Source organism: Gambusia affinis, linkage group LG19 (genome assembly GCF_019740435.1).
Source record: "Gambusia affinis linkage group LG19, SWU_Gaff_1.0, whole genome shotgun sequence".
NCBI lineage: Eukaryota > Metazoa > Chordata > Actinopteri > Cyprinodontiformes > Poeciliidae > Gambusia > Gambusia affinis.
The window spans coordinates 6,713,884-6,740,069 of NC_057886.1; the positions used below are offsets into that span (position 1 = coordinate 6,713,884).

Consider the following 26,186-nt stretch of genomic DNA (forward strand, 5'->3'; position numbering starts at 1 on the left):
TCTGGCAGCAAATAATATAAACCAATCTGGATGCACAAGATAGAATTCAGTAAATATCTTTTGCATTATTTTCAATTCAGTTGTAGTCTGCAAAATCTCTTTATGATTTGGTTTTATTCTAGTTTGCAGCGCATAGCATGTGACAAGAATGACGAACTATAAACAGAATCCTACACTAGCAAGAACAATCATTTCTGCACAAACACACACAAACCATCTTTTTAAAAGATCAGCCGCTGTCCGGGTCATTTCGCAGAAGAGCGAATTCAGCACTTTGACTAAACCTGCTCCGTTTCGCCAGAGCCTCAGACTTGTCGCTCTGCACGGGTGCAGAAGCAGCTCCCAGGATCTGCTGCGCTTTGCAGACAGCACACGTACACCTGACAAGACAGCCAAGCAGCCATTTAGCTAATTCCCGTCAGGCTTGGCTCCTCTGTGGCAACAGCGGTGGGTGGGAAATATGATGGAAGCCCTGCCAATAACAAAGCATTAGCATATTGAACTGAACTGATAAAACTGTCAGTCACACGGCGGTGATAGTGCCAGCATTGTGTCGGTGAGGCTGGCAGCACAGCGCTTGTAAATCATAACTAAAATTAAAAAAAATAAAATGGAGTAGAAAATTGATAAAATGTCCGGACAAGAAAACGAGGCGAAATCCTACAACACTGCAACTAATGGCTTTAGTTTCTGAGAGTTAGGTGTGATTTATGTTTAAGATGGTAAACAAAACAAAACAAAACAAAAACCGTCTCTAATTTACGGTGAAATACCGTCAGCTGTGGTTGCCAGATTCTTACCATCAAATCCGCTATTTTACCGTAAATTAGAGTGTACATGAGAAATTCAGATTCGTTAAGAACCTTTTTTTTAATTGAGCGAGATGATGACATGGCATTTTCAAAACACCAGTATTGAACCTCGACTATACAGACCCATATGTGAACAGATGTAAAATAGAACTAACTTGAAACAATTAATTTGTAATTGTGAACTGAAAACAAAATAAACCTTTTTATGGTTCATTATGTCAAACAAGTGAAATGACAGAGAAAAGACCAAAAAATAAATAAGAAAGCAAAAAGAAATCCAGCATAAAAACAAAATTTTCATATCCAGTTTGAAGAGGAGTAGGAAGAAGTCAAAGCTTATTAAATCCTTTATGCCTGACTAAATCCCAGATTTTGTTTTGAATTTCTTTTTCATATACATGTAATTTTGCACATGTTGTCAATATCACGTTTTACTATTTTAAATTATTAGCACTTTTTTCCTTCCAAACAGTTTGTAGATATACAGCTTAGAAAAGCCCATAGGATCAAGAGCTACAAATGAATTTGTCTATGTTGATGTGTGTCTGTCATTTATATCAAATAAGCCCAATAAAAAAGAAAATTAAATATTTACACTTCACAATTTCTACTCTTTCAAAATTATACATGTACAAGTCATTTGCTATTATGCAGTCTATCATGTTCACTATCTAGTCTGCTGTAAGATACCCAACAAATCAACCAGAAGCAAAAGCTTTTCCTCTTTTGTATAATCCATTTTATAGGCACAACAGATCTCATACATCTAATCATGTTCACACAGGAATCATTTTATAAAAAAACAACAACAAATAAACAGAATAAAATATTATATAAGGCCATTATGAAAATGTTTTAAATCCAGATATGTCAGCTTGCTGAAAGAAATGTCCATGTAATGAACTTGACAGCAGGTTGGGGCTCCTTTTGCACGAGTTACTGCATGAAACAGAGTGATGCTGATGACCAGGCTGTGCTGAGGTGTTCGGGAAGACAGAATGGATTTAGTGATGTCTGTCCTCTTCTTTTTGTTTTTGCAATACTTTATTTAAAGGTTTGTAAGTTAGTAGAACATTAACAAACATAAGCAACATGTCAATATCCCTTTGAGATCCTCCCTAAAGTAAAAAAATAAAAATAAAGAAATCCAGGAGAGCAGCACAACCTGGCCCAGTCATTTCTCTCTTAACTCTCTGAATGACGACGTAATGAATGTGTGTCGTCACGGACCCCAGCTGCACACCTTTTTCTATCAAAGTGTTTCCTTCCACTCAATTTTCCATTACTATGTGCTTAGAACCAGCTTGGTTTTCCCTTTGTGGCTTACACGTGATCATGTAGGTAATAACATGTAAAGTTGTAGCGTTTCAGGAAACTGAATTGTGGCTTTTCATCAATTTTATGCAGGGCCTGATTAGAAGGATACGTGGCCCTGGGCTAGAACCAGTTTTGGTGTCCTATCCCAAAAAATTTTTAAAAAAGATTTTTTGTCATCTCCTATGTGAGATGACTAAAAAGATGTACTATGACTTCAGAAATGTCAAATGTGTGATTGCTTACATTTATAAAAATAGAACAATGTTGAAACTCCACACTTCTTTGGGATAATCATGAGTTTAATATTTAAAATTAAGGTGTGATGTTTTATAAATCATGCCTTCATGACAATAAACACCCTGAATCTTTGGTCACCCAAAAACTCGGAGCCCTGGGCCCCGGTTAGCTTTTTCTAAAGTCCGGCAGACTGTAAAAAAAAAAAAAAAAAATTAATAAATAAACAATATGAACAGAATGAACCCAATTTGTATGGAATTAATTCATGTACGCTTCAGTTTTTGAATGAAGTTAGTGATAACAATCCGCTTTTCATTAAACACTCTACCGACACGCAGCTGTCCTGTAGGACGTTTTAATTTAAGCAGACAGCTCCAGTCTGGAGGGATTTTGTGAGTCTCTCATATTCGAAACCCAAATAAACCGGATTGCAGTGAGCATGAAACAACTTGTTAAACATGAATTAGGATGTATTCATTTCCGACTCCAACAGCGCTCTCATAAAGATTACAAAAAACACGAGCAGCCAGAGGAGACTCACCCCCACCTTCCTCTTCCTCCTCCTCCTCTCACCCTCCCCTCATTCTTCCATCCATCCGCGCTTCCTTTCTTTCTCCACTCCCACTGGATGGTGCGTTAGGAGCGCGTGCAGGAAGGCACCGGGACTCTCCTTTCTTCTTCTTCTTCTTCTTCTTCTTTTTCTTCTTCTTCCTTCTCGGATGGAGACGGGCTGAGCTGAGCAGGGTCCAGGTCCAGGTCCAGGTCCAGGTCCAGTTCCCCGATCGGCGCAGTCCACCTCCAGCATCCCGCTGGCAGCTCCTCTCTCCGTGGAAAAGCCGCTGCTGAGAGCCGGGGGAAGCAGCAGGAAGGGGAGACGCGGTAGGTTAAAGGGGGAAGGGGGGGCTAATGATAATAACCTGTTGTTGGTGTTTTTATTTTCTGTGCGCGACAGAAAAAAAAACGCGGCGGAAATACAGAGAGAGGCACATAAAAGCGACCCGGACACTGTAGTCGGGTTGATTTTTATGTTTTTTATTATCAATATTACAGGAAGAACTTCATTTTATCCGCTGGGTGATACATATCATCTAGTATCGTGTTCCTCTTACCTTTTTGGTTAATTGTAAATTCGACTTATCTTTTTTTACGCACGAGAAAAACGCGCGAGCCGCTGTGAAAGTCCACATATTTCATCTCAAAGCACATCCCAGTTTATATAGAATCACATTATACCCCCTGTTTACATCCACAACAGAGGCTGCAGCAGAAATAGCATTGATTTACTGCAATTCAATTACGGACGCAGGCTGGAGGCTTTTGATTCAGCCGTGAGGGGGTCGCGAGCGCCGCCTTTAGTCCGGACATGGTAACTGTGCAGAACATGGCTTTGACACACCGGGGCTCACTGGCTGGGCTTTTGTTTTGTCACCCATCAGCAGCATAAGCAGCGCTCTCTCACCGCGCCGTGCGTCCAGCCCGGAGCCAGGTGGAGTGTTTACGGAGATCATCACCCACTGACGTCATCCCACGTTTTATTTTCTTTGAGGTTTAAAATAGGATTCGGCACAAAGGAATCGTACTTGTTTCACGGCTCACCTCGCATGCCTCGCATGCGAGGTGAGCCGTGAAACAAGTACATCACCACGGCAGGTGGTGATGTGACAAGAATTAGGCTCTGCAAGCTCAAAGGTTTGTTAGCTTCAGCATTTATGTCTTTGCAATGTAAGGAAAGCGGTTGGTTTAGCTTTGAGTAATAAGATTATCCTTCAAAATATCCGGTTAACCTGAGAGAGTGAAGCTTCACCTGCTGTCAGGGAGGTTTTAAATGTGGCTTTCTGCTCAGGGGGGCAAACCACAGGGTGCTACCATGACAATTACTTGTCACTTCCACACATAGCAAACTTTTAGTTTTCAAATTTTTTTATTTACCTATTACACAATAAAAATGATCTCAGAAAAGCAAGAGTAACTAGCGGCGCTCACGTTAGCATCTGAAGGAATTATTTGGTTATTTCTGTCTCTTTGAGGAGTCTCAGCTAAATTGGACCATACCAGCTGAAAGTTGTGTGCATTTACACTGGATGAGACCACAACTGAATTATTCTACACTGAAGGTTGTTTAAAACACAATTTGATGCTTGTGGAATAGTTTTAAAAACATGCATGTCACATTTTAAAGCTTTCATGTCACCAGGTCCATTTCTGAGTGAAATAATCTCAAAAAGCAGACTGTGTGAAGTCCTCATACACATTCCATAATAAAATATGTTTCACTGTTTATGTTTGAAACATATTGTGATATGTCTTCAATTGGAAAGTGTCCAATCACTCAAGAACCACCACTGCCTCCTGAAATGAATGAAATTACTTCATTTAAGCAATAATTGGTGAGCTTTATGTTACAGTTGAAATGTTTTTTAATAAGAAATGAACATGCTGCAAAAATTACAATTTAAAAAAAGATAATTATTATATTGATCATTCTGGATTTGGACGGAAACCTTTGGCATTATCTTACCATATTGAAATATTTCACTTCCTGAACTATTTGAAGGGAGGGTTGTTGTTTTTTTAATTTGACCAAGTAGTCAACCTGTTGTCTTTGTCAGTTTCAGTTTCTTTATTATTTATTTTACATTGACTGTTTGACTCCTAAATGCACTGACTGAACACGTTAGAGGTGTTTTTACATGTTTGACCAAGCTTGTGAAGATATTCGTGTTTTTAATTGTGCTGTACTGGTGCAGAGTTATCAAATACATTTGTGATTTATTACTGTAATTTCCGGACTATAAGCCGCGACTTTTGTCTCAGGCGTTCACCCTGCGGCTTATACAACGATGCGGCTTATTTATGAATTTTTTTTAACTGCCAGTAGGGGCACTGGAGCAGAAAAGGTAAGCGTGAGACAGCTGGAATATATCTGTAGAGGAAGACTAATGTAACATCGTGCTTTGTGCATGAATAAAATTAGCTTGAACAGACCCTCATCATGGAGAATGCAAGAAGAAATGCATATGATGCAGCTTTCAAGTTAAAAGCAATCGAGCTGGGCGATAAAGAAGGAAACAGACACTGAGGAAGAACACTTCCATGGTTTCAGTGCACAGGAGGAAGAGGATGACGGCTCTCCGTGACTTTTAACCGTATGTTATTTAAACCAGCCCTGTTAGTGTTGTTTTGCTATATTGCTGCTGTTCAGAAAGAAAAGCTACAGCATATTATTAAAACTTTAAAAACACCTTGTAAATATCTCATGTTTCAATGTAGACACATGCGGCTTATACACCGGTGCGGCTTATGTATGTACAAAATGTGTTTCCTTTAAAAATGTAGGGGGGTGCGGCTTATAATCAGGTGCGCTCTATAGTACGGTACATTTATGCCTGCTATTAACAAAAAGAAGCGTTTTAAGTAAATTCAGCTCAATACTGAACCTAAGATATCTGCATCGAAACCGGAAGTGAAAAAAGTGCATCCCTCGGTTAGATGAGATGAATTAAATCATTGGTTTATTTCTTCTCTTTCGTTTACTGTTTCATTTCCCCCCTCACCTTCCCAGTCTTCCTGCCACCCATTCATTGTCACGTTCTCATTGAGCATGCCTCTCACGCATCAACACACACACACACAGAAGCAAACTGTGTTTTTAATGATTCACTGAAGTTATTTTCAGCAAAGCTCTGACAGATCATTCGTTCCAGCCTGCCTCCTCGTTCCTCCTTGCTTTCTTGTTTTGATCCTCCTGTTGCTTCTTCTCCCTGCAGATCCTCCACCATCCGAAGGCCTCCTGCATCTCTTCCAGGGGCGTCATCGTGTTGCACCATGCCCTGGGACGGGTGGAGGGATCGGGGGATCGCCGGGTGGAGGGACGCGGGGAGGGAAGGGTGGAGGGAGGGCAGGGAGAGCGGCGTGGTGCAGAGCTACAGCTTCGATTCGTACCAGCTGGAGGAGGAGGAGATCAGTAAGGATGCCCCAGAGCGAGGAGTGCTGGCTCTGTCTGAGCCTGGTGAGCACCTCTCTCTCTCTTTCTGTGTGTGTGTGTGTGTGTGTGTGTGTGTGTGTGTGTGTGTGTTCTGTACTATTTATAAAAAGACAGCAGAGGAACAAAGTGGATTTAATGTAGCAGTGTATCAGGAGTTGGAGGTGCAGGATATTAGAAATGTGAAAGAACACCGTGTAACTCACTGCTGAAGGCACGGCTGTAAATCGTGGACCGGACGGCTTTAATTATGACCATTTCTTGGAGATTACATCCCCATTGATCTGGTACCGAAATGAAAACACATCCACCGGGGCTCCCATATTTGAGCTGTAGGTATTCCCTTGCTGTAATAATAAATCATTTCCTCCTGGTTCCATGAAATTACATCAGGAAGTTAGTTTTTGAAAGGTTTTTTTTCTTATTCTTGTCTGAAATAAGTCAGCAGGTCCAGGTAGCGGTGAAGGAGAAAGTCTTGGAGAGCAGCATGTTTTGTGTAAAACAAGCAGGGCAGTCCTGTTAACACATAATTGCTTTGTTGCTGGGTTACACAGGTTGTACAAAGGCCATGCTGATTAGATCATGAGTGAACAAGGGCACACACAACGAGGGCGGTGGGTGGATCTGCTTCTTGTTTCCTTTGTCTGTACAACACAGCTTTAAACATAGAAAACCATGCAAAGATTAAAATAAAATAAAAATACAAATATTCTCTGGTAAATTAATGTTTTTAACTACAAAATTTTAGACTGGCTAATAATAACACCGGTTGGAGAGTGTTGAAAAGATTTCCGCAGTTTCAAGAAAAAAAACCACACTTAGGTAAAATATTGTTAATTCAGGTTTTGTTTGGGTTGATGACATCACAAGAGGCTAAAGATTCAAGCTAATAAGCTTGGACTCAGGTGGACGATCAACTTTCTTGACGGATTTTGACAAGTATGATCTGCATTTGAGTTGTATGGGGTTCAGTCCGTTTCCATGGTTTTATGGGAGCAGGTTTTGCCTGCAAAAATGATGCAAGCGTTAATCTGCAGGACTTTTAAAAAAGAGATTTGATAGACGACATGAAATTAAAGAGAAAAACCTAGAAAAGTACAAATGGACATAGTTGGAATAACATTTTTTATCCCTTCATGTCACCAGATGCATATGCACGTTGATGGCTTTTTTTTTTTTTTTTTTTTAAGTAATTTTTATCCAAATTTTAAAACAAGTTACAAAAAAATAACAAAGCTAATAGAAAACCTGAGCATGACAAGATGTTCTAAGTTTGACTGACTGTGCCAAAGTAGGAGCTTTAAAAGCTTTACATCCTAATTTTTATTCTACACAAAAGTGGAGGAAATGTCCAGTGAGCACATTATTTCAACAATCTGATGCCAAACGGCCTCCTACATGCATGGCTCTCCAGTTAAAAAGTCCCAGAAAGCTTGATGGAAAAGCTAATTGGTAAGGCACCAATTCAAAATTTAATTGAGCTGTTAGCCTTTAAACACGAGTGCATCAGTTTTTATGATTAATTGCGACTGGGGATGTTTCAGAGGTGACGAAGTGAGCGTCACGGTGGAGGACCGAGAGTTTAAACCAGCCAGCGTTTAAGTCGGTGTGTTTCTTTCAGGAATAATTGGTTCTGGACGGTTTTTATTGGCGGTAGGTGGAAGAGTGAGGAGTGGTAAAACCTGTCTGTGTTTGGTAGCTACTGAGAATCACTTCGACCTACTTTGAGAATCTAAACCATCAAACTTCAGATGAATGTCGCTCTGACATTTTTGCAGTCTTGTTCTGCAGCCCAATAAATGGTTGTAAATAGAAACATTAATACCCCTCGGATCACTTTAGTAAATGGGCGTAATTCTACATCCTGTGTGTGGTTTCCCATTTCTCCCAAGAACCATGTCGCCAGAGCATTTTATATCAGCCGTTCATGGAAAAACATCTACAGTGAAAGGAAGCAGCTAAAAGTCTCACTCTTCTACTTGTAATGTGTCCAAGTTTTACTTGCGCTACAAACATATAGGTTTTCAAATGTTTTATAATTAGTCACACCCTTCAAACTACAGATGATTTTCACACCACAAAATGATTGGCTGTAAAAACGACACTGCCAGTTAATCTTGCTCGTGTCGCAGATGGAAGGGAAGAAAAATACCAATGTACAGAACAAGCTGTCATTCATTTAGCTCCTACACTTGGAAAAAAAACAACTTGAAACTGCCACGAAGCGCCATGCAGGGGAAATGTTTGGACAGATTGGTTATAATAATGTAATTTGAGGACCTCAGCAGACAGATTTAATGGACAGACAAAGCATAAAAAGAAAATTAAAGTATATGATGGGAACTTGTATGCTCTTGAGCAACACTACAGTTGCCTCAAAGTATTTGTTTGTTGTCTTTAACTGCATTCTGGTCTCATTTCTCAGAACCTGGGAGAAAAAAGTTTCGAGCTGAGATGTTTTTTGGTGGGTGAGGAGAAATGCATTTTCATGAATCTCTTGTTTTCTGCAGCAGATTTTCCGGGAAAAGTACGCAGGCAGCTCACTCTTCCCTTTGTTCTTATTGCCAAAAAGCTGCAACTCATTCGATAGATTCCTGATTTTTCACTTTACAACATTTCAGAGTTGTGAGTTACAGTTACCTGTGTTTGGCATAAAGGCATTTCTGTTTTGGAGAGATGTAACTCCTAAGGCTCTTTTTATGTTAGCTGACAAAGTGACATATTTGCACTGCAAAATAATGAAAAGGCTGGTTATATTTTAAGATTTTAACGGTTTCTGGCTCCAAAACACAAAGAAGTTGTCCACAAAATAAATACAGGCATACAAGGTGTCAAATATTGTGGATCCGAGAGTAAGTTATCGTCCATCATCAGATCAATGGCTGTTACCTCGTCCAGGAGTGAGAACTACTTTCCCTCCTCAGCCTGTTGTTAAATCTACTCCCTTCCAAATCATTCAAAGCTGGTTAAAGTGAGCTTACAGGATTAGAGAAGGATTATGAGCACTTCCATGAAGATCCTGCACATCACACTTTATCCACGAAACCGATTCTGCTGCAAAACAGTCTTCAAATGAACCCACTCGGACAGCTGGTTCCCGATCCAAAACACCCCCGATCCGTCTCTAATCAATAACAGGAGCACAGATTTCCCGTGCAACAGTTGCTCCGTCTGCCGCAGCAACATCCTTCATCCTCATTAGCTCCTCTGAACGTTGCCTTCATTGGCTCCAGTCCTAATTTGCAGTGGCTCTCAGTAGTCTGCACGCCCCTGATATAATGGCTGTGTTAAATCATTCCAAAAACCTTTTCCATCTCATAATATCTCATTTTTCCTGTGTCTGTTTGAAAAAAAAAAACAAAATAAGAAGTTCTGTTCTGTTGGCACCAAGATTATGAGAAATAAAATCTGCTTTATTTAATTTCCCCAACTGTGTCGTCAAACAAACAAGCAAAGAAACAACCAAAGGGAAAAAAAAGTTTTCATCTGAGGAAAAATGACCCCAGATCATGATACTATCACCACTATGCTTCACCGTGGTGACATGGTGGTATTCTGGTGATGTGCATTTTTGCTTCTGTAACCAAAAAGCTAAACTTTGATCTTACTAAATCCATAACATATCCTCTTATGAGGCAACCAGTGCTTGGCAGAAACCCCTGCAACTCCTTCAAGGTTCCCTCTAAGCAGATACTCTGACAACTTTCTGTTTCATTCTTCTTGGAGAAATGTCAAGTTTTTGTCCCATATTCTTTTCCAGGAAATGATGGCTTCACTGTGCCATTGTTTATGTGTGGATTTATTATTATTTTTTTTTTACCCTGTTCCTGACTGACGTCTTTGTACAAGGAAATCCTGTAATCCTGCATTATGTAACAATGTGAAATAATTGGACTTCAAAATGCGATAAATAAAAAGCATCTCAAAACTGCGTTACATAATAACCTCCGCAAAATGTAATAAAATCCTCGAAGGTATTTTGTAATGCTGTCTACCGCATTATGTAATAACATTACATATAGTACACAATGATTTGGTAGCTCTTTTTCAGACATAATAATGAAATAATGTGACTGCAAAAACACAAAATCCTTTTTAATCTAGTACTAATACTATAACACTAATACTAAATACTAATACTAGTGCAAATATGTTCATACACTGGAAATTAGACAAAACTAACAAGTAACCTTTCAGACATTTACAGGAGCTTGTTTTACATCAACAATTCTTGAATATTGATGAAAAGTAGGAGCTATTTCACTTATAATAAGACATTTCCCCAAGTAATAAGTGAGAAAATCTGCCAATGGAACTAGTTTTAAAACAATCAATATTCAAGACTTATTTTCTCAGAGGAAGCTCCTATATTTGTCTGAAAAGTTACTTGTTAGTTTTGTCTTATTTCAAGTGCAATGAGATATTTGCACTAGAAACTAAACCAAAAATACTTTGTAAGGTTTTGTGTTTTTTTTGCATTGCAAACCCTGTTTATGTTCATCCTAGTCCATAATAACTTGTAATAAAGATCCTATGCACTTAAATCTTTGAAACTTTGTAAATGCCGACCTTTTGGTCGTTTAGTTGCTTTTTCAGACTCAGAACCAGAATCTTTGGTTTTAAAGCATGCAAATATATATTTTGTTGTTACTGTTAACATTAAAAAAAGATAAGCAAATGATCTCTTTAATGCAAACTGAACAGATCCAAGAACATTTCCAAGACTTAAATATCCACACAGCAAAAGAACATCCCGGCGTGGTTTGGTCTCTAGCTAAAGTTGAATTGTTAGTTCAATGTCTTTTCAACAAAAGTCAAAATGTTCAGCACCATGGAGAGAGTAGCCTTCATTTTCTAACCCTTGACTCTCCTGTTTTCCCTCGTCAGACTTTGAGCAGCCGATCCCCGATGACCGTTACCATGGCATCTACTTTGCAATGCTGCTGGCTGGAGTGGGTTTCCTGCTGCCATACAACAGCTTCATCACCGACGTCGACTACCTGCATCACAAGTTCCAGGGTATTGATGTGCATGAGGCAGTGCATGCAAATGCACGAACAAGCCCTCTGCACCCCCACCCTCAGGAGCTCCACCTTCTTTGTGTGTTTCAGGAACGTCCATAGTGTTTGACATGAGTCTGACGTACATAGTGGTGGCTCTGCTGGCTGTGATCCTCAACAATGTGCTGGTGGAGAGGCTCAGCATGCACACCAGGATTACTGTGGGTAAGTCCAAACCTTATCCAGGACTGAAGAACTTATCACCACATAAGTGTTTCATATCAGTCCATGTCAATAATTATTAATTAGTTCTTTTGTTTAAAATATCTGAAATGCTGCCAAACTGGTGACCTTTTCTGTTTTATCCACAGTTTTCACTTCGCACTGTTGTTTATTTGTAATTAGTTATCAGACACTGTGGAGAAACATGAAACTGCTGCTGCGCAATTTACTCAAGCAGGTCGTTGCTAGGTCACCGGAGAGTGAGTGAGTTGCTAGGTAACCAAAGAGTTGATGCCACCAACCTCGCTTAGCTTGCTGCGCCGTTTAGGTTGAACGGCTAAAGTCTTTCCTCTGCCTACGTCTCCCAGAATGCTGTGCGGTTCTCGATCAGAGTTCAGTGAATGTGCTATATGCTGAATATTGAACATTCTGTTGATATTGATCCTGTGTCTATTGCGATATGTGTTGTTATTGAGCTTTAACTGAGAGTAGCTATAAAGATATAATAATGTTTGCTATCTTTCCAAGCATTTAAAATCCTAACTAGCAAAGTGCTTTCTCAAACACAGCTCCCTTAAAATTTTAAAAAGTATGCATAATTAATCATTGAAATGTCTTTAAAACAACCCCATATTTATGATGTGCGTAGGTTCAATTTATGACTGTGATTTTGGAGATAAGTACAGCAATGTAAAGGCTCCTCGGTAGCAGAAATGAAAGGGAAACCATCCTTGTAGCAGGAATGGAAAAAAGTAAAGTTCTTTAAAAAAAATATCTCTGAGGAGGATTTTGGTCTCGCTGCTGTTTTTCACTCTGTGAGCGCGAGCGTTCACCGCTGCACTCTCTGTACCTTAAAATAGCTCTGCCTGCATCCTTGGGGGAATAACTTTTGAAATGTTTCGTCTGCTCAGGAGCTTTTCTGTGTGGTTAGTAAACTCGTAGCTCTGCGATTAGACTTTACGTCGAGGCGATAACGTTCCTCAAGATGGCCTTGTCATATATATGTGTGCATATCTACACGTCATAGACCAGATGAGTTCAAATTATCACTGTAACTCTGCAGGATACATCTTGGCGCTGGGGCCGCTCATCTTTGTCAGCTTGTTTGACGTCTGGTTGGAAAAATTCACCACCAAGCAGGCTTACGTCATCAACCTGTTGTCAGTGGGAGTGGTGGCCTTCGGATGCACAGGTAAGCTATTTCCAACGTCAAACCGCTTGCTAAATTTACCTGACTGAAAAGCGCAGACGGCACAAATTTAATGCGGTTTCACTGAGACAAATGTAAGGATGGTTGAAAATGTAAATAAACAAGTATTTCCATCGAAGGCACTGAACAAAGCGAGTCACGAGGAAGCAAATAAAAAGAGCAAACAGGAGAATCCAACAAGGGTTGAAAGGCAAGATTGTAACGTAAAACCTGAGGGAAGCAAAGACAAACAATACAGTTCTGGTAGTTGGCAGACTAAATCCTAGAGGATGGGAGAGCAGAAAGCAAGACTGACTGAGAGAAACAGATTCTGGAAGTAAAACACCCATATTTAGATCGAGTTTAAGTTGAAATAAACAATCAAATCTGTTCAATTGGGTACACAAGCTTAAATCTGTGTATACAATTAATTGTAGGAATATCACAGTTCAGTCAAGATCAGTTTGTCCTTCTGGCTGGTAAAACGTGTTCAGTTTAGCCAACGGTATTAAGACATTGACTGTGCAACATAATCCTCCTGAGCATGCATGTGACCACAGTGGAAAGTAACAACTCCTTTTTTAACAAGCAGGAACAGAGGCCAGCTGTTCCTGCTTGTCTAGCAGAAGGCAGCTCAGAGTTAACAAGTTCCGGTCGCAATCGACTCAGGGGTTAAGAAAAGAGCAGATGTACAACAACAAAAAGAAAGATGAAACATGAAGGACTGGTGTAGGAGTATTTGTGTTGAAGAAAAATGACGTTTTAATTAGGGGTGCACCGATTTATCGGCCAGTCGATTTATCGGTGCCGATTTCCTTAATTTTGGGAGATCGGTGATCTGTCAATTTTTACATGTGAAGTTGATCGTATCCACTGATGTTGTCAACCTGGGCAAAGGTCTTAAAATCAACCACTGTGCTTTTCTTTTCTCCCGTGAGAGAGGTTTGACCGACAAACCGGCCGACCAGCTCTTGTCTGCACACTGACAGTTAACAACAGTCACCCCAATGTTGTTGATTCAGCAACTGTCTTGATATATTGAGCAACGTTTCAGAGAAAAAACTGGCATCGGCCAAAATCGGAATCGGTAAGTTAGGCTTTTTAAAAGATCGGTAATCGGCGATCGACCAGAAAACTGCAATCGGTGCACCTCTAGTTTTAATGGTTGTAGCAGCTCGTTAGTGGCTTCATCTAGGAGAGAAACACAAGAAGACAGATAAGCTCTGAAGCAGCAGTCCATAATATGCAATAAAAGACGCCCGGATTGTTCACAAAGAGAGAGAACATGAAGTTATTGTCAGATAAACACGGACATGCGAGGCCAGATCTACCGTCTATGATGAGAAATAACAAAGAGAGAACATGAAACTAATCTCAGCATTAAACACGTATAAAGCAAAATTGGAGAGTAGTAGGAAAAAGCAGCAGAGTGAAGAAAAGTGTTCAGTATGAGTTCCAGCAGCCTCAATCTACAGAAACATAATTAGATAGATACTTGCAGTTGATGAGCATTATGAAAAGGTGAAGCTTTAGCCTAAAAGTAGGCAGGAGTTACTTCCACGGGAGAGAACCTGAATTATCTGCCTCCCATTCTACTTTCAGAAACTCTAATAACCAGCAGTAAACCTGGTGGAGTCTGAGAGCGAAGAACTGCGTTGGGAACCAGTCAGGTCTTTGATTTAAGATGGCGCTTGATTAGTAAGATGCAAGACAAATAATTTAAAATAGTATTCTGAATTTTACAATGAAGAGAAGCTAAAACTGAAAAAAAAATAATAATTTAACTTTTGTTTGAGCGCTCCCTGAAATAACTACAGATTTTCGGGCTTCCCACAGAAACATATATTCTCGAACAGCCTTGAGGTGACGGAGGCTTTAACAAGGCTTTATCCATCTCTCTTGGAAAAGTTTTTTTCAAATTTGGGTTGAAAAAATTCAATTTTAATAAATGTAAATAAGAGAGGTTTTTTTTTTTTTTTTTTTTTTTTTCTGAATCACATTTCTCTATAAAATACATTTTCATGAAAGTAATGACAAAACCAGAGGACAATTTTCTGTTTTTAACTGACCTATTAGTAATTTTCTAAGACATTTATAAAGTTCCTAACTTTAGGAATAAAACAGCAACATAAGGTTTTCTCCAAGTCCTGATAGACAGAGTTTCAGTCTTTCTAATTCCTTTTTATGACCTGTCAGCTGTAATAGAAACATCTGTCGTTAAGTAATCACACTGAGCTAACAGATGTAAATGTCTAAAATTGGACAGAATGTAATTATATGGATATTTATGTTGGAGAATGACGAAGATGAGTTCCACCAGATGAATCTTTGGAACGATCAACACAAAACTAGAAGGATTTTCTTAGATTTAGACGTCTTTCTGACTCTAACACGGTCTGTTTTACTGATTTGGTCACAGTCTAATTCCTGGAAATGTTCTCTAAAGTTTTCTACAGAGGTCCAGGACGAGGACTGACTCCATAAATTGTGTTGTCGCAGCGTTCGGTCTTCGTTTACACTGATAACCGCTTCCCTCTCGCTCTCCCAGTGCAGCAGTCCAGTTTCTATGGTTACATGGGGATGCTGCCCAAGAGGTACACTCAAGGGGTGATGACTGGGGAAAGTAAGTACGCTCACAAAGAAACTGAATGCTTCCACACGCTTACGTTCTCTGACCGCGGCCAAACGTTTCAGGCACGGCCGGAGTGATCATCTCGCTGTCTCGCATCTTCACCAAGCTGCTGATCCCTGACGAGAAGAAGAACACCCTGATCTTCTTCCTGATCTCCATCAGCATGGAGATGCTGTGCTTCCTGCTGCACCTCGTCGTCCGACGCTCGCGGTTCGTCCGCCACTACACCGGCCACGCCCAGGGCAAAGGTCAAGTCAAATGTCACGACCCACGGGACGCCGGAACTGGATACAGGGTCCATCACGACGTCACCGCAGAGGAAGTGATATTTGTACGTTTTCCTAGCTGTTTCCCGACGACAGCGCCGTAAAAATGTTTTGATTTAACTTTAACCTTTTGCTCCATTTCATCCACTAATTTGAATTTAATTGTTTTTTTTTGTTTTTTGAGACACATCAACGTGTAACAGGAATTATTTTGAAGTGGAGGGAAAACAATGAAAGGCTTTGACAAAATTTCGTACAAATATTGATTTGAGCAGACTGTTGCATATTCTCACTCAGCCATTACTGTGGAGACTCGCCTTTCAGTCCAGTTAAAACAGCAAATCCTTTGGGGGACGAGTCACTACCAGCTTTGAACATCTAGAGCTGAATTTCTGTTCTTCTTTTCCTCAAACGAAGCACAAACTCAGCCAGACTGGCTGGAGAAGGTCTGCAAACATACATTGTTCACGTCCCGTTGAGGATTCTCAACTGGATTTAGATCTGGGCTTTGACTGGTCCGTTCTAACACATGATCATGCTTTGACCTAAATCATTCCATCGTAGCTCTGGCTGTACGCTTACAGCAGTTCTGCTGGAAGGTGGCGCTACGCCCCGACCTGAGGTTTCCCACAGGTTTTACATGCCACTTTGCATGGAGGTCATAAAGTTGCATTTTGTTCTCATCTCACCAGAGATCCTTCTTGCACATGTTTGCTGTTTGCGTCACATTTCTTTCTTTGAACAATGGCTTCCACCTTGACTCTGAGTAGTGAAGCTGTGGGTCTCTTATTGTTTTCCTGGTAAAGCCTCACAGTTTGGGTTTACAGGAATGTCTCATGCTTGCACCTGTCTGACAGTGTAGGTATTCGTAAGTGTTTAATGAGCTTTTCCAAAGTTAGACTCCTGTTTTCTAGCCTACAAGCTTTCCCCCTGATCTGTCTGCTGTGTTCAAGCTTGTCTCAATCTGAAGAGGCGCTAACGCCCTGAAAACTTCGAAAATCCACTTTATGCTTTCACCGTAGTATAAAAGCTTCAGAAATCTTAAATTATGTTTAAAGAATAATCCAGACGAATAAACATGTCTGATTTTAAATGTAAATTCTTTCATTTAGGACCACGTTATATTGATCGAATCAGTTGTTCTATTTTTCTACAGTATCTCCTTTGTGAACACCACAGGAGGCGTCGTTTCCTATTGGCTGGACAAATAATAAATAGGAACTCATTTTATCTACAATCACAGATATTCTTACGCCCCTCTGTGCACAGACACTCCACACTTTTCAGATGATTTTTTTGTCGATTGTTTTTTAAATAATAATAATAATTTTGCTTATTTTGTCACCCTGATGCAGTTATTCTTGTTAAGCTCTCACACCAAATCCCGGTTGAACACTTTGAGGTTTGTAAAAATGTTCAGACGGGATCTTCGGAGTTTAAATTCTGCGTGGAGCAGCAGAAACTCTCCCTACTGTTGCCCTTCCACATTTTGACAATAAAACCCTGCATAAATGTCACAGCAGTAAACCATTTCAGGAGGAGACGTCAGGAACTTGAACTATGCTGCTGCGTCCTTGTTGGTTTCTGAGGGGAGACTTTTCCTATCAGACCGGGTTTAAAAATGCAGAGTTATTCATGGGCTGCTGTTTTTTTGGCTGCCATTCAAAAGAGACAAACCTTAGAGCCAGAAAGAGAGAGAAAAAGAGAGAGAGCTGTGTTATTAGGATGCGATATGAAGGACAGAACGTGACATGGGTTGATGAGGGAAAACAGGGATGAAGGGAAAAGAGGCTTAGGCCTTCTGGACAAAGGATCGATGTTGATTAGAATAAGAGACGGAAAAGACTTATCTTTCTGAAAATGACTGCAGAGGAAAAGGGGGAAGATAAGGTGAGGGCAAGAGGGCAGAAGAGCAGTCGAGATGATAAAATGAGGGGTAAAAATAGGAAAAAATGAAGGAGGAGAAGCTGAATTCATTTTGTAGACATTTAAAGCAGAACCAGAGTTCTGTGTTTTAATCCCTGCCTGCCAATAAACCTGTGTCAGGCATCTAATAAACCCCCCTGGTGTTGCACTGTAGTGTGTGTGTTTGTGTGTGTGATGGGGCTGCGTTTCTGTGTCCTGAAACTGTTGACGAGGGAAACGATGGGCTGTGCATCATGGGACAATCAGGAGTACCAGTGCTTTTTGGCGTGCACGTCATTTTAATCAGCTAATGGATCCGTCTGTGTGTGTAATTTAGGAAATCCAAGAAAGAAGCCTGTATACGTGTGAGTGTGTGTGTGTGTGTGTGTGTGTCGCTGCTAATTTGCAGTCCAGTCTGAAGACTTTCCGACATCATTAGATCAACTTGCACTCACAGCTGTCTTCTCTAATAGTCGCTGCCATAAAAAGCTGATTTCATGCTTCCAAAAAGCCATTACTAATTAAAAAGCTGAATAAATAAATAAATAAATAAAAACTTCACTGACTCACAGGGAATGATTTTAGTCCAGTGATCTGGCAACATCTAGTGTCTAGTTACAGAAGTGAGCAGCAGATTTTTATTTATTTATTTATTTTTTTTTTGGATGATTTCAATGTTTTCTGAATGTCTGGATGAAAGCGTCGCCGTTCGTCTCCACAGGGAAACGGAGGAACGGCGCCATCCTCTGCAGAAGAAGGCCATGAGGATTTTGTGGGCGGGACTTATGTGAGATTCGACGCCCCAAAAGCCAAGATCAGGAAGAGCTGGCCCGGCGTACGAGGTACTTCCTGTTTTAATCTCCTCACTTTTCAATTAACCCATGACCTCTGCTTGGATTTGACTCATCAGGCTTTTTAAAAATTACTTAGTCAATTAAATGTGTGTGTGTGTGTGTGTGTGTGTGTGTTCCCCTGCCAGACATGATTCTGCATCGCTACGTGGTGTCGCGTGTGATCTGGGCCTACATGCTGTCCATAGCTGTGACCTACAGCATCACCCTGTGCCTGTTCCCCGGCCTGGAGTCAGAGATCAGGAACAAAGCCTTGGGGGAATGGCTGCCCATCCTCATCATGGCCACGTTCAACATGTCCGACTTTGTCGGGAAGGTCAGCAGACTTTTGTAGCTTTATGAAAATTCCCCTTGCAGATTCAGGAGTTTGATTTTAACTATGCTAAGGAAATGAGACAAAAGTCTCTTAAAAGATAATAGTATAATATAAGAGGAGCGAATATCTGGGAAGTGGGTTTTTTTTTTTCCCCACATTGTGTTAAAAAATTTAATGTTGAAAATTACTAATGCTCTTCTCGATACACGGTGGCAAAAGTCTTTATTGCATTACAGCTGTCAGTCATTTTGGGATTTTTCTTCTAGCCTTCTTGCCATCACCATGAGATACAGGGGGCCAAACTTTTTGCCATAAGTGCCAAAAATCCTTAAGGTGAAGCATGTGAGGCCACAGAAACTTTTATAACATCTAGAAAAAGCAAGTTTGTGCCTTTTTAGTTTTATCTGCTCAATAATACACTGGAAAAATTACAGTTTTGTTGAAAACAAAATAGTTGTTTCATTTGTAGAAAACTGATCAGGAAATCAATGTTGATACAAAAAAAAAATCATCAAAAGACTCTTGCAAACTTGCATTAGTGTATTTTTTTATTTGTCGTTAATATTTACAGATCAATAATTGTAGTTACTCCAAAATTATGATTGCAAAAACCTCATTGATAACCGGAAACAAATCTTTTTTTACACCTGGTGTGTTTTTTGAAGACGATGTTATTAATTGCAAAAAAAAAAACAAAAAGTTGCTCTACAAGATGAAAAATAATCCATCTGCACCAACCAACTATGCTTGCAGGTCGGAAATACATTTTCCTCACAACTGTTGGCCCCATTTGTAGAGAAACAAACAGATTTCCAAACAGTATAAGATTTATTCCAGAACATTTTAGCAAATTGTTAAAAAAAAACCCAAACAAAAACAACTTCTAAAACGACGTGGGGAATAGTTAGATGTCAGTATTTAGCGATCAGAACAAACTTTCATGTCTCTCGGTTGATCCATATTAATTTACCAAACCTTCCTCCTCTCTCTTTTTCTCTCAGATCCTGGCGGCGCTGCCGTACGATTGGTCCGGGGGCCGCCTGCTCTTCTTCTCCTGTCTGAGGGTGGTCTTCATCCCTCTGTTTGTGATGTGCGTGTACCCGGTCAGCGCGCCCATGCTGTCCCACCCTGCCTGGCCGTGTCTCTTCTCCCTCCTCATGGGAGTCACCAACGGCTACTTTGGGTCGGTGCCGATGATCCAGGCGGCTGGGAAAGTACCGCCTGAGCAGAGGGAGCTGGCAGGTGAGCAGACGAGTGGGCTGTTGTTTTGGTCTTCGTTTGGTCAGAGAAAATCAAAGATTTCTCTCTGTTTCTTTAGTGATGCAGGTCATCTTCCGTCGCTCTGACGTAGGTTTAATCAAAAATCTTCAAGGTCAGATTAAAGAAAACACTGAACTTGCGTTTAGACCTTTGAACTCTTTGTGAGTGTTTCGTGTTTTTCGTTCCGTAACAGTAAAAAAGAAAGGAAGATGGACGTTTCTGGCAGAAGTGTTGTGTTTAAGTTACTCCAAGGTCAATGTGGCTAAAATCGATGTGCATTGTGGCGCTACCACAGAAGCTAATACCTAAAGTCTTCCTTGGGGATTCAGCCAATCAGTGCCAGTCGAAACAAAACGCCACTCCTGGTTTGGCTGCTTTGCAAACGGCAGCCAGTAACGTTTCAGCCAGCATTGTGGGTAGACATTTCAGCTTTCCAAACCTCACTTTGAAAAAACTATTTTAGATAAGGTCTGCAGAAAAGCATTCTGTGAATAATTTGAAGTTGCATTCCACAGACAAATCCACCAATACTGAGCAGCGACTGGGCCGAGGTCAGCCGGTGCCATCTTTAGCAAGATTCCTCTGATATGAACCCACAAACGCTCAACACGTTTTATTTTGAATTTCTTTACGACGCCTCTCTGAGTTCCTGCAGTCACGACCTTTAAAAAGCTTTTGTGCGTTCTGACTTCACATCTGAAAGTCTTCTTCATGACAAAATGATTCCATGGATGAATCTTTTCTTAGGGTGCTCGCTCTTTAAGAAAAACAGAACTGGATGTTTGACCTGGAGCATCATAATTTTATTATTTTTCTTTTTGCCTTTTTGTCCGTCTCGCATTTATAATAAACCAAAATATAAAGTTTGGCACAAACCTCTTCATTTATTTTATCAGTTTCTCTCTCTCTCCTTGTGTTGCCATCAATACGTTTTGAGCTTCTTTTACTGCTTGTTATTTATATTTTATTGCTTAATTTAAGACCTTTTTAATGATGTGTTTTGCATTGTACTTTATATAACACATGTAGTCCCATACCGAATGAATAGCATCAAAATGTTGGTATTTTTATGAACGTAAGCCAGACTGGAACAGTTAAAATTATGAAGTCAGTATATTTTTAAGGAAGTGAAGCGACAGTAAGTCAACAATGCATCAATTCATGCAGGTCTATTGTAATTTGTTTGAACAGAAGAGTTTTCCTGAAGTGGATTGGACACCAAGGGGCTCTTATCCTTGTGTATCCGACCCCGTCTGGCCTGCATGTAACCCGGTTTCCTCTCCTGTCTGGTGGCTCTCCAGTCATTTCCTGTTCTGTGTTTCTGTTTCTGCATGCAGGAAACACAATGACAGTTTCCTACATGACGGGTCTGATGGTGGGTTCCTCTGTGGCGTACGCAACGTACAGCTTCACCCCGACGGCGGCAGGAGCGCGCCTCCCCACACGCGCACCTTTCAATGTGACAGGGTACTAAATGTCCACATAGACCAAAACACACACACACACACACACACATAATTATATATCTACCCATGTGCAGCAGACGCAAGCATTTAAAGTTGTAGCAACATTTTCATCCTGCGCGGTGAAGTTTCTAAGAAGAAGAGCAGAATTGGAGCTGCAAACCCAGCCGGCGGAGGCCGACGCGCCCGACCTTGAAGAATCGCTCGGTGAAATCACGGCCTGCATGAGATCGAGCGGATCGTCTGACATTTGTGAGGGCATGAAGGCGAGTCGTGTTTCACTCCGAGGAGCGCAGCGCCGTTTGGGTCGAACGACTCGTTTCTGATGACGTCCCAGAGCTGCTCAGGGTTCAGAGGAAGGTCGAGGGAGTCAGGGAGGTCATTCAGGGGTCATCAGAATAACCCTCGCAGCAGCTGAAGAAATATCGATGGTGAAATAACTGCAAAAACACAAAATCTTACCGAGCATTTTTGTCTAGTTTCTAGTGCAGATATAAATAAGACAGAACTATGTTACAGGTAGCTTTTCAGAAAGTATAGATCTTGTTTTAAGTCAATAATTCCTTAATATTGCTGAAAAATACTTAGGATTGTTGTTCCATTGGAAGATTATAAGTGCCAATCCAACAATACATTTTTCCCTTATTATAAGTTCAAATGTCTTGTTCCACTGGCAGATTATTTCACTTCTAACTCATAATTTTTCAGCAATTTTAAGGAGTTATTAACTTAAAACAAGCTCCTATTTGACTTATTTTCCATTTGCAAGGTAAAATTGTGTGTTTTTTGCTGTTTATTTATCCCTACTAGACTGACCTTAAAGCATAATTTGCCCCTGTTTTATAGTAATATCAATGATCTGAGATGTCGACATTATTATACGGTTTATATCATCATAAATTAGAGAATATTTCCACCGACGACTCTTTCAGTCTTCATAGTTGCATCTAACAGTGAAGTGAAGGTCTTTCATGTAAGTGGTCGGTATGTTGCACAAAATCATTCACAATATATAATTTATTCATTTATTCTTGAGGGTTTAAGACTGATGAACAAGACAGAAATGATAAAATATTCATATTTTTAACTAATTTATGTTAATGTGCTGCTTTTATTTGTTTTCATATTGACTCCCAAACACTAGTTTACCTCAATAAAGCTGAATAATAAGTGTATTTCAGAATTTTATATATATATATATATATATATATATATATATATGCATTTAATTTTCCGTATTTTTATGACTGGACATATTTTAAAGCATAAAAAAGACAGAAAAGTCTGTACATGTCTATACACTAGCAATCTGACTCTTTTATGTATTTGTTTTTGTAGCTGAGCAAGATGGACGGCTCTCATTAGCAACAGGCTGACATATATTAAAACATATATTCCTTTGTGTGTAAGAAGCCTTGAAATGAACCCAGCAGCCGTCACATAACCTCACTGTAATCAGCTGAAATTATAGAAAAATCCAACTTTTAATTCTAGAACAATTATTCAGTGGGTTAGTGGCTGGATGAGATCGGATCGGGACTTGATTCCATCTCTGATTTGGTTGTTTTGGCACCAGAACCCAGTGAGTAGGAAGTTAAAGGAGAGAAAAAGTCTCAAAGGTTCACTGTTTGTTTGTTACTTTTAACGCTCCTGCATTTTACATTTGCTTTTGTGGGGATGTAATGAATGTGGGTCATCATTTACACCCTGCAAGAAAAATCAAGTCATTCTAGTTTTACAGATGATTTCACATATTCCTTTTGGTGTCACATTGAAACATTTAGATCAGTAAGCTGGAACATTTGGAATTTAAATGGTTACTTTTTGTATTTCCGCTTTTAATCATTCCTTTCAACAAGCTACAAGCGTGGTCTATAAAAATAAACATTTTGTTCTCTTCTAACTGAAGGATGCATAAATGTGTTATTGTCTTTCTGAGCTGATGTTTGAGCTGATCTTTGACTCTGAAAGGGATCTGTGGTTATCATCAATATTATAAAATGAGGAAAACAAGCAGTGTGAAGAAATAAATCAGTTGGTGCCAAACGTTTGCCTGAATATAAAGCTCTTACTAAACAACATGAAATGCACTCAATACAGAATATAGTGTTTGTTTCATCAAATATAAATTTGAATTTAGAATCGATTTTTAGGATCTGAGTGTGTGCACTGTGTGTTACCTACACGAATATCTGAGCTGTTTGAGGAAATGTTTGTAGCCGTTTGGGAGATAACCTCATTACTCTGCATGTGTGTGTGTGTGTGTGTGTGTATGTGTGTGTGTGTGTGTGTCCTGCTGTTAAGAGAGCATCATATTTCCCTAGACTTCTCTGGACTGCAAGTTTCAAGGTGTCTTTACGTGTTCTTTGTGAGATGTGTTGGTAAAGGACATGAAAAGTCTGTTTTGCGCATGAGATAAAAATTCGAATTGAGTGAGAGGGAAAAATCCCTTTTTGTTGTAAATGTATTTTTACAAAGACCTTAAGCTGATTTAACAGCTTAAAGCGACAGTTCTGGGACTTTTAATGAGGGATGTCTTGCTTGGCGATGGATAAAATCATATTTCTGTTTGTAAACCAAGGAGGAAATTGAGAATTTCATAAATATAGTGCAACACCATCGATTTTAAAGGTGCCGGACAGAAAAACCTTTCACTGTTGGTCAGCAGCGATTATGAACCCCTTTGACGGCTCACCGGGGACGATAAGGTTGCTCACTCAATCATTTTTGTGGTGCCATGAAGAAGTCACATAAAATGTTGATGTTTTTCAATTAGATTTTTTTGTTTGTGTCAAGAATACAATCTGTTTTTCTGTACATTGCTCTATATGTCAGTTCTTTTCCATTTTAAGCTCCAGATGCTCTTTCTTGTGTTAGTTATGTGTATTTTAAAGGTACTTGTGTGTTTTGAAAAATAATGGAAAAAATGTGCTTTATTTTTTTACACTTTTAAGATTTTCAGGTTTCCTGGCTGTAAAACATTTTGATGATAATTGGCCTTTAATCTCATCCATGATTTTAATTTTCTCACCTGGATCAGGCGGTTTCAGCAGAGCATGTGACTGCACACTGTGAGAAATTGTGTAAAAAGGGAGGCACACACGCGTTGCAAATAATGTACAAAGATGGACTGTAACATATTTGAGAGATAATCTTTGCGACAAAGAATAATTTAAGAATTTGACAAATTCTCTGTAAGGAATAAATAAATAAGAATGTGCCAAGTACCAGCAAAATTTGACCTGTTTACTAGTGCCATATTTGCATGAAGTATGTCTAAACAGTGGTTTTATTGCAAACCAAAACCTTCACAAACTAACAATTGTTTGCTTACAGAAAATTTCCTCAATGTGGATAAGCATTTTATGCGTTCAGCTCATGTTTTCTATTGTTTAGTGCCCAAAATGTAAAAATGGTAGCCATAAAACTCAACAAAATTGTGTTTTTTTTTTCTCCCCCCCTTGAGTCATTGTATAAAAACCTCAACATGAGCTGTTTTATTTGATGCTGGTTGAATGATTCTGGATTGTCCCAAAAACAAGTGTTTATGCTTAAGATTGTACCATCAGTGACGCCTAATAAAATCTGTTTACATCTCTCTCTGCTTCTGTGCGTGGATGTTAATTCAGCTGCCAAAAGGAAATTAATGGGACAGAAAATAAGTCTGCTGAAAATGGATGACTTACGTAAAAATCCTGCTTTAGATGACTTAAACAATTTATCAATAACTAATAATTTAATGGTAAAACCAAAATTTGCATGTAATGCATGTTTGAAGGATAGGTTTCAGTTTTTATTTTATTAGGTCTTCCATAGTTCTCATTGTTTATTGTGCATTTAGTCTTTGACAAGGTCCACAGTTGATATAGACCGTCGAGATACAGATGGGTTCAGGTTACAGTAATAATTATATGATTGTCTGTATTGAATGCTACATTAAACAACTAATAAATAATTAAATGTGACTTTAATGCCTAATGAAATATTTTTTTATTGATTCTGAAATTAATGACACATTAATATAATTTCAAAGTTAAGTTACAAGTTTATTTTGCTATCACGTGTAAATATTAGTTTTATAAATAATTATTGGCTTTTGATGCTTTTAGTTCTGAATGTAAGGAATGAAATATGCATTTTCCTATTCTCCACAGCAGAGGGAGCTGCAGTTCTGAAAACAAAACGTGCTTGAACAAATCAAAATATTTCAAGGACTTTGTGAGAGGGAGGCAAAATAAAAGAAGTTCAATCAAATGAAATTCTCGTTCCAAAAGCTTTCATCTATGATGAAAGCAAAAATGGAAAACAAAAACACAAAAGTCCCCCCACTCCTTGCCTGGAAAGATAAATTACATCTACTTTAACATCTGCTCCAAATGTTGCAGTGCTGCTACTCTATGTTAGTGTGTGTAACCATGAATGTCTGTGTGCGCAGGCGTGTGTGAGAGTTGCCTCTGTGCATGTGATTGTGTGCACATGTGCTAATTTTGGATGATGTTGTCTAGGCAAAGATAGACAGAAAAGATGATGGAATATCTGATCATTAGTCCTGGTCCATACAATCTAGGTATGAATAAAGTATTAGAAGAAGAAAAATAAGACGGAAGATGTAGGAAGGAAACGCAATGTGAAGAGACTGAAATGGGGAAAAATGGCTTTGGTTCTTGATGTCCACTTTGAATTGCAGTGTTTATCTGGATCAGACAATAAAACAGCTTTAATTGTAGCTTATCC

General features: G+C 39.5%; 1 protein-coding gene across 1 annotated transcript; it reads left to right on the top strand.

Moving 5' to 3' along the window:
* The first annotated feature begins 2,986 nt into the window (after positions 1 to 2,986).
* slc29a4a (solute carrier family 29 member 4a) lies at positions 2,987 to 25,047 on the top strand. Its single transcript, XM_044100692.1, has 11 exons — positions 2,987 to 3,245; positions 6,134 to 6,375; positions 11,236 to 11,367; positions 11,460 to 11,573; positions 12,634 to 12,762; positions 15,308 to 15,382; positions 15,454 to 15,722; positions 18,284 to 18,404; positions 18,542 to 18,729; positions 19,731 to 19,971; positions 21,327 to 25,047. The coding sequence occupies exons 2-11, from the start codon at positions 6,192 to 6,194 to the stop codon at positions 21,461 to 21,463; spliced, it is 1,590 nt and encodes a 529-aa protein (XP_043956627.1). The 5' UTR covers positions 2,987 to 3,245; positions 6,134 to 6,191; the 3' UTR covers positions 21,464 to 25,047.
* The last annotated feature ends 1,139 nt before the right edge of the window (positions 25,048 to 26,186 follow it).